General features: G+C 43.5%; 1 protein-coding gene across 2 annotated transcripts in view; it reads right to left on the bottom strand.

Annotated features, from left to right (window-relative positions):
- Positions 1 to 4284: 4284 nt before the first annotated feature.
- NTN4 (netrin 4) overlaps positions 4285 to 9213 on the bottom strand; it is a 501445-nt gene continuing 496516 nt past the window's right edge. For both annotated transcript variants that reach the window (XM_085653374.1, XM_085653373.1), the window contains one exon: positions 4285 to 7578. In XM_085653374.1, the coding sequence (XP_085509500.1) occupies positions 7442 to 7578 (137 nt within the window). In that variant the 3' untranslated portion in view covers positions 4285 to 7441. The remainder of the gene's footprint in view (positions 7579 to 9213) is intronic.

Here is a 9213-nt window from a genome sequence, read left to right as displayed (position 1 = left end):
TCTGTTCCTTAAATTACTATAATTTTAATGCGTCCCTTGCATTTAAGAGGAAACTGGTACCGTTGATTGCTTTGCCTGGGTTAGGGGTCAGGATTGCGAATGATTCGCTTTACGTTCGAGACATGCAAAGGAGATCCATTGCACGGTTTTACCATGACTTGAAGCGTATTCCTTGTTTGTGTACTGCAGATGAAGCTTGTGTTGTCAACAGGGACCACTTATGTTCCCTAGAATCCTATTTGGCACATACAAGCTAGAAACGGCCACTGTTCTCTTTTTTCTCCGAACACCCTTCTCTTTGCCCATAAAGGAGAAAGGGAGACTCTTGCAAGATTTTTGCATGCTTGGGATACTGCGCTCAATCACAACATTTTTAGATCTCTTCCACCCATAGGATATTAATGCATGCATTAATAACTGACAAGCTGGGTTACGGACACATACTTTAATTGGGGACCCCTGATAAATGGGTCAAAAGATTGCAAACTGTACAAAATGCGGCAGCACGCCTGATTCTGGGCACTCGTGGTCAAGATTCGGTTACTAGACATCTTATCAAATCACACTGGCTTCCTAGCAAGAAAAGGAACACTTTAAGGCTCTGATTTGTATACGTTGGGCCTTGTATACACAGCGCCCTCAATATTTGATACAATCAATCTCATCCTTCCCGCCCTCTTTGGCCCTCAGCGCTTCAAGTTAGAGTGCCACAGTTTCAGCGCGCCAGGTGCGGTGGACATTCTTTCTCTGAGCTAGCCTGCAAAGAATGGAATGCACGGCCTTTTATTTTACATTCAATAGCATGTCGCAAGAACGCCCGTTTAGGAAGGCCCTTCAGACCTACCTGTATGCTCTGGCATAAAGGTGTTGTAGCAACTATGAACCTGGATTAGTTTTCAGCACCAGGACACTCTGTTGGTGTAGCCGAGTGCTTTATAAATTCCCTCATTCATTCATTATAGCACCTATATGTACCTATTAGAGTAAGGGGGGTTTTGTGAAAGTGGGTGTGGAAGGGCACGTGAATGCTTTATTGGAGCACATCTGAAAGGAGCTCCCACTGAACACGTTTCACAGAGAGGCTGGGGAGGTCATTGAGAGAGCATGAACCTGTATTGCTAGGGGCGACAAGCTCATAACAGAGCCAATTTGCATTGAAGCCCTGCAGCAGCCTGCTGTAAATCTTTCTAACATGTAGCAACTGTCTGGACCCTATTAAAGAATCAGCGGTAACTGTGTTCCCTCCAGGAGTCTCAATTGTTACCTTCAGTTAGGTGCAAGCGGTACAAGAGACACCTATCAATCAAATGTATTTGTGTTACACTTTAGTACATCTCTAGTAATCAGTCACAAAGGTCAAAAGCAACATTGCATACCAGATTTTATCTTTTTAACAGCATTGTTGTATAACACAATTTCTACGTAAATTTACAACTAGGACCCCAACAACTCATAATAGGTTTCTGGTCTCCTCCTGTATAAGTGAGTTGGAGAAGTCACATTTTCCCATGCACTTTCTGATCTGTACCCAAAGGTATATGGGCTCACATGTCTGTCATACCTTTGGCACCTGAACAGACTTTTGTTGGTTTACTTAGGGATTACAAGCACAGGTGCAGACCCTGATTGCAACTTATCACTCTTAGAGAACAAGGATGCCACATACCCGAGAAGTCGCTACCAAAGGTCCTGTTGATAGTGAAGACATTCTACTGTTTTGAGATGTTGGAATGCGCACTGCAATTTTTGTGTTCCCCGAGTACTACAAAGTCGGCTTCCGCAAGAATGCAAGTCTACTTGAGTGGGCCCTGTCCAATTCAAATGGATTTCACTTCTCAAAACAAGATATGCTTGTGCACCAGGTCCCCTTCTGCAGTAGAGCTAATTTTATGAGGCTTGTGCATTCCTGCGTACTCAATCTGGAAGCCTCTTATACTTTACTTGTTTCCACGGGGTGTATTGTGAAGCATGCTGAGTTCCCTGGGGTTAGCCTCCCATAAGGACAATGGATGTTAAGAATAAGGTATTAGTGGTGGGCGTGCTGTAGTGTCTTTTACAGTATTTTTAGGTTTGGGGCTGGATTCTTGATTCCCATCAGTATGATCAGGGCCACTGAAATTATGCGATTGTGAGGCCGAGTTTTTTCCCCAAAATTATGGATTTACCGCATTTGTCACATAATCCATCATTAGTCACATAATCTGCAGATTTAAACAAAAAATAGTTTCTAGTTCAAACGGTTCAAAAGTTACTTAACGCAGCGACTCATGCAACTGCATGGTGCACGACTCTTTGCAAAGGCTGACTGATCACCTTTCTGTTGATTATTGCTATATTTGGGTGTTAAACTGGTACTAATCACTTGTAAGGTATGCCCTCCCTACAGTGTTAACAAGTGTAAGAATGACAATATATTAAAGTAATGCTGTCACAAAATGTGTCACTTTAAGTTGCAAGCTTTGCCTTTTCTTGACGCATAATTTAGTCAACCCTGCCACATAATTTGTCCCTCTCCTGGCGCACAATACCAGTGGCCCTGATACATTCTAGTTACCCTATTGCTATCAAGTTATTTTCCGCTATTGTTTAACATTCGATCACAGCTGGTCATTAGCGCTATAATTTGTCTTGAAGTGATGTGGAATGCCTGTGGACGACAGGGTGATGCCTCAGAGGATGGTACTTCATGGGATGATATTTAAAGGGTGACTCTTGAGAGGGTGGTACTTCAGAGGGCCAGGGGTCTTTTCCGAACTGTGGTACTAAATAGGGTAATGCTGAAGGAGGTGATTCATCAATAAATCATTCCGCAGAAGGTGCTACTTCACAAAGAAAACATTAGAGGGTGATGCCCTATAAGAACTAATCAATTTGTCATAGGAAAGAATCTTTCAAAGCTTGCCTTGGGTTTGAGAGAGCCCACAGAAAAAATAAAGTGGCACCCCATCCTTCCAACATCATTTCAAAGCCCATCCTCAAAGCCTAGTCTCATTTTCTGTATGCCTACCCAGTTGACTTGCAATCTTCCAGGTTTGGAGTTTGTGCTTCCCTGAAACAAAACTGTTTTAAATATGCCAAGCTTCCTTGAAAGTAACAGAGTCTCCCTGTTTGGCCTCAGTTTCCTGGGATTCACTCTTTTACCGTAACTTTGCCTGGAATGGAAGCAAATATTCACAATAACCCATGTCTATTACAACTCTTTACATTCATCGTATATTAGGTATGAAAGAACTACTTCTTTCAACTCCTCACTGAAATAAATTGATTAAAAAAATGTGCCAAGAGATAAATGTATATCAATTGCAAATATTAGGTTTCAGAATATGGTCTTTTCTTCATGAAGACGGGTAGGTTAATACATGGAATAGATGCATTTGTATATTTTTTAAATCTGGAATGGAAAACAAAAGCAGGATATTCCCTTGATTTCAAGAATTCTTAGAATGAGATAACATCTTCCTGGAGAAGACTGAAATGTGCAGGTGCATTTAAACAAGTAGAGATTTGCAGACTTATTTGTGTAAATGTGACATTAAAAAGCAAATCTGAACAACATCTCAACGATTACAGCGCCATTCTTGGTAAAAATGGTCATAATTTTCCTGTCACACGCCCACTTATCAAGGTTTACATTTCACATATTTAATATGAGGCGTTCAAGCAACTACTTAACATAATCGTGGAGAATCTACATTTGCGGTAGGGGTGGTGGAGAAAACAAAATATTTCATTGTATCTCCTGTGTGTCTAGTAGCATTTTACCATTTCCCAGCTCTTACTTTGGTATAAGCATGTTGTACTTATCTTGCTATCTTTCTCTCGCATCTCTTTTATTTTTGTAAGCTGTTTTGGTCGTTTGGTCTTTCGTTATCTATATTATTCTGCTTCTTTCTCTTTTGTCTGGAATTCTTAGTGCACACTCTTAAAGAGCATAACACCTTCCTTTTCAATCTGTCTATAGTTCACTTCTCTCTTTCAGCTTCTGATTTTTGTTTATCTTTTCCTTGTGTCTATGATTACGCTGATTTTGGAAATTCACTCAATCTACTTTACTTTGCTCATTGTTTCTATCACTATTTTGATGTATCTTGTGTCATTTTCTGCACCCCTACCTCTCCAAGTTCATTTTTGTTTCTTATTTTCGTTCTTTGTTAATCTAATATTTAATATATTTGTTTCTTTGTGTCCTTTATGATTCATCTCTGTACCCTTTTATCTTTTTTCCCATCCTTGTTCTGCAGCTTTCTCTTTTCATTCATTAAATTTATTTCTCCTTGTTTTTTTCCAGCTGTGTCCACTTCTCAGTAGTTCCCCTTCCTTTTATTTTGTTACCTTCTTCACTCTTCTTTCTGCCTTATTTTTAACTCCCTTGCCGCCCCCACCCACTAAACTGAATCTCCCTTGATTGCCAGAGCACAGACATCGACATACCTTAAGATACCTCCATGCTCTGAACTCTGTCTATGTGAGTACTTTGCGTAAAAAAGTGATTCATCTTTGATTCATTCATGAATTTTGAGGGGGTTTTTAACTACAGATCACATAAACACCATTCTGATTGCTAGGCGTAAATGTATTGTAGCTAAGCCATATTAACTTTGGGTGAGATGAAATTTCCAATTATTTCACAGGCGCCAAGAGTGATGGTGTCCGATCAGATGGCGGAGAGGGACGTGCATCTCAAGGTCCTAAGCGTGAGTGCCTCGTTGAAGGTGTAGAGTAGGTAGAAAAGCCTTCAAGCAGAAATAACTTTCTTGGGGATCTGATTGGTTTAGGTAAGTTCCGCAATGTACAGGCAGCAGTCAGAGAGGTTTTTAAGGCATGAGCAAAGGGGGCTCTTGCCCAAGGCCCTAGCCACTGATAAAAGCAGCTCTGTTCTGCCCGGGTGACCTAGAATAATTCTTACACAGATTGTTTTAAATATCGTTTTCCTTTAATTTATTTTAATTTGGGTGATGCGTGAGTATCCATTACAGACATTTTGTAGAAAAATGTTATGTTTATATTTTATGTAACATCCATAAAAAAAGTTTCTTTTAGATCAAAACAGGACCTCATATATGAGAAATGGGAAGGTGTAACAGAGATTATTTGCAGTCATTTTATTGAGCTGCTGCTGTGTTACAATATTGGAAACACACCTCACTATCCCTGAATATTAAATGTGAACACATTTAGAATTTGGAGATGTGTGCCTGTGCACCATCAGTCACCTGGCCAAAGAGGGCATAAGAGAGGTGAAACTGGATCATAAATTCAAAGCCCAGGGCTCCCAAAATCATTAAAATGTCCCTGGCAACAGTATAGAGTTACTGTGGTGAGCCTGCACATCAGGGCCTGTATTATTCACATCGCACATTTTCATTGTTTGCGCTGGGCGCACCTTTTAATGTGCGCCCAGCGCAAACAATGAAAATGCACTACATTATGGTGAATGAGCTGCCTGCAGGGCAGCCGCAAACTGGCGCTGCCCTGGGGACAGCGCATTTTTCTCGGAAAAGACAGAGCGGCTGCTTTGAGTCTGCTTCGTGCTTTCACAGTGCAAGCGGCAACCCATCTGCACTTTGAAGGAGGATTAGCGACTACATTCACCGGCAAGAGGATGTCTGGGGGTTCATGGATCTCCTTCTCCCCTCCAGAGGGCTACCATCAGGGGTGCACTGTCAGTGCGCCTCCTCATGAGTTCTTTGCCTCTTTGTCCGTGTCTGTAATAAGGCAGGGGCGCAGGGCAAATGGACTCCCTCATTTGCATGGGGCCACACCCCCATACAAACGAGGGAATGCCCTCAGAAGATAGCGCAGTTGCTTTATGTGCGCCAGCGCTATCGGTATTAAAGAAGGAGACGCAAAAGCGTCTGCAGCCCCTTCTATAATACCAAAGTACCCCTGGGGCACACAAGGCGGGCGCAAATGCCCCTTGTGCCCCAGGGCTCTTCTATAATACGGTCCCATGTCGCACTGTAAAATTACGTAATGCATGCAGTACAACCAGCAAAATGTTCGTCAGCACCAACCATCACGGCCGCATACTGTGAAGGTGGAGCATGTCAAAGTGCGTCCCACGGCTAGTGGTTGTAGGGGAATCTGGAGGGGGGTTAAAATAGCAAGCCACTCTTTACAAATAAAGATGGAATGAATGCCACCCCAGGCGAGATTTTACTGAGCAATGAAACTGGGCATCTATTGTGCTAAAAATGTTTTCTTTACATTTATACTTTAAAGCCGCCAGACCTACTTGACAGTTCACCCCAAAGTGGTCAAGCGCAGGCTTCCTGAAAACGGCGTGACATTCATAGAAGCATATTTCGTGATAATACTGACACATTTACCTTTTTATGATTACCTAGTCACAGCCCCATAAGACGTGAAAGCAGCATTATTACCTACAAACATAGCCAGGGAACGAGAAAGCTGAAATTCTTAAAACAACTGGTGTACATATACCCTCCTATTTACACAGACTCACAAAGACATCAGAAGCCATGTAGGAGTGAGTGGCCATTGGCACTGGACTCTGCGCAGGTGCATGCCCTATTTCATTCGGACGCGGCATTCAACCAAGACAGAAAGTGACATTTCTGTTTTAATTTAACACAGAAAAGGGAAGTTCTGCTTCCAGAGTAGCATGTTTCACCTTGTTCCCTTGGCAGCTGGATTCAAGGCGGCTTGCAACAAAACCACACTGCCACATTAATTCAGAGAAGTACCCAGCAAACTGGAATTAGGGGATATTCTATAGATATATTTGACCAGAGGAGATTACTACTTGAGATAGTAATGAACAATGTATAAATAAAAATTAGAAAAAGGATACAGGCACAGAAGCATTTTACCCGCTCGATTGAAGCAAGGAATGCACCAAACGTGTTAGTTTCGCTAAATGTGAGCGTCCGCAATATGAGCTGACTTGTAATAAAGTGCTTTGTACAATAACATATTTACATGGGAGCTGGGCCAATTGGAGAGCCTTACGGACAAAACACAGTCAATAAACTGGTGGAGAAATCAAATCCTTCTTTCAGGAGACAAGCCGATGCCTGCCTTGCCCACAGTGCGTTCCTTAACCCCCCCCCTTCAGTGAGAAGCAGCCACCTCGAGCTACCTTATTCCAATGGTGGAAGATACTAGGGGAAGGGTCTTCACTGTAACAGATTGCCTTGCTGTGTATGTGCCACAAAGTCTGTTTGCATTGGTTGCAGTCCTGCAGCAGTCAGCGCCCTCCTCTTTTTGCATACCTCAGTTCTACAGCAGGCCTTGGAGAATATGCCAGCAAACACCAGTAGGTCACAGGAACCCTGCCAGCAGAGGGTCTGTTTAGACAAATCCGATGAGCCAAAAATGCTCCGCCATTCAAGTAGGCACTACATTTGTTCATTCTTGTTTAGCTCCTCTGTGTGCAGTTCTGCATTATATGCAAGCCAGAGGGTCAACTTCCCTCTCTTCAGTTGCAATTGCTTTTTAAAATCTCCAACACTTTCCTCCCAAGAGTTGGCTTCCACAGATGAACGAAACTTTTCATGTTGACGATCAGTCTCCCGCTCTTCATGTCCTCGTAACCCGCGACTAGATATTGTAAACCTGAAATCACAAAAAAAGTACATTGAAACAAGAGAGCACAAAAGAGAACACTCTACTACAGTAAACATAAGTGCACGTTTCAAATGTGCATGTCATTGTTCTGATCCTTTACTGATTTGGCACACACCGGTCTTTGAGCTATCGTTGTGTAAAGATGTTTCGTTTTGAAAGGTGCCAAACATGTCACAGAAGCGGCCTTAGGACACCCAAATTCTGCCTCTGGTGACTGATTGTAGCTGAGGCAGCTGGGGTACCACCAAACATAAGGTCGCTCACTTGCATTCTTTAAATTGAGGACACTGCTTTCAGGAGTGAATCAAGAGCTAGAATTATGAGACAGTTTGTTAACTGCCTTGTTGTCCTGACAAGTGCACCCACTTGTCAGGCCTTACCCTTCCCTTTTTATGCACATCAGACACCCCTATAGTAGGCCCAAGGTACCCCCCTGGGCAGGGTCCAGTGTATGTGAAAGGTAGGACATGTACTAAGGTGGTACCATATCCTGACAGTGAAATACTGCCAAATTTGTGTTTCACTGTTGCAAGACCATCTTACCCATAAGACAGAATGGGGAATGCTGTGTCCCATGTTTCCAGCATATCTTCCCATAGGCATAAGATCGAGGGGGGAAGTTTAGTGTGCCTGAATTCAGAATTTAATAACACATCTTTCTATGAAGATGGTTTTTAAATTGTGTGTTTAGAAACCACACTTTTAGAAGTGGCTGGTTTCTTGTTTTAAACCATCCTGTGTGCCTCTGCCTGGTTGTGTATTGACTGTCTGGGTTTGGATGTGACAGGATCTGTGGAGTGTCCTGACACCAGGGAGCAGTAGATGAGACAGCACAGGCTGGCCTGCATTTGGTGTAGGGGGAGGAGTAGCCCCTTTGATGCGAAGAGGCCTGTGCTGCTGCCACAAAAGAATGGCTCCACCTCCTGCGGAGTGTCTGGGGCCCAGACTCTCACTATCAAATGAAGAAGGTGTGCACTGGCAGGAAGACACCCAGAACAGGTTTGGACCGGGCTCAGAGCCCCCTGCACACAAAGACTTCAAAGGCATTTAGAAGTATAAATGTAAGAGCTGAAACCCCTGAACTCAACACCGAAATCCCGACTGCAAAAGGATTGAAACTACTTCGTGATCAAGAGGAACCTCTAACAAAGGAGAGCAGCTGAAGAGAAGGACTGTCCTTGCTGTGTGTTCTGGGGCTGGCCTGCAGTTTGCTGATTTAACTAAGGAGAGGACAAGGGACTTTGCTGTGTGCTGTGTCCCCCTGCTTGAGAGGACTTTGCTGTGTGCTGTGTCCTGAAGTAACTTGTCTCCAGGGGCCCGAGGAGAACTGGTCCCCTGTTGTGGAAACTCAGGAACATCAAAGTTTCCAACTGTGTCTCAGCGACGCTTGGTGTGTGTGCTTTTGCACGCCTGAGACTGCCGTGTGGTCTGTGGTGCTGTTTACGAGATGCCCCGTGACCGCATTGCCCCTGCAGCGTGAAACATCGTCCACTATGCTGCATTGCTGTTTGTGGCTCGAGCCGTCATCGTAACTGAGGCTGTGAGTGAGGATCGCCGCCACTGGCCCGAGCCGCAATGTGCTAAAGGATTTCGTGAAGCTAGGTAAGCTGCAAGGTGAAAGGG

Source organism: Triturus cristatus, chromosome 4_1 (assembly GCF_964204655.1).
Source record: "Triturus cristatus chromosome 4_1, aTriCri1.1, whole genome shotgun sequence".
Classification (NCBI taxonomy): domain Eukaryota; kingdom Metazoa; phylum Chordata; class Amphibia; order Caudata; family Salamandridae; genus Triturus; species Triturus cristatus.
Note: the sequence above shows the minus strand (reverse complement) of the source record. Positions and strands in the feature narration are given on the sequence as shown.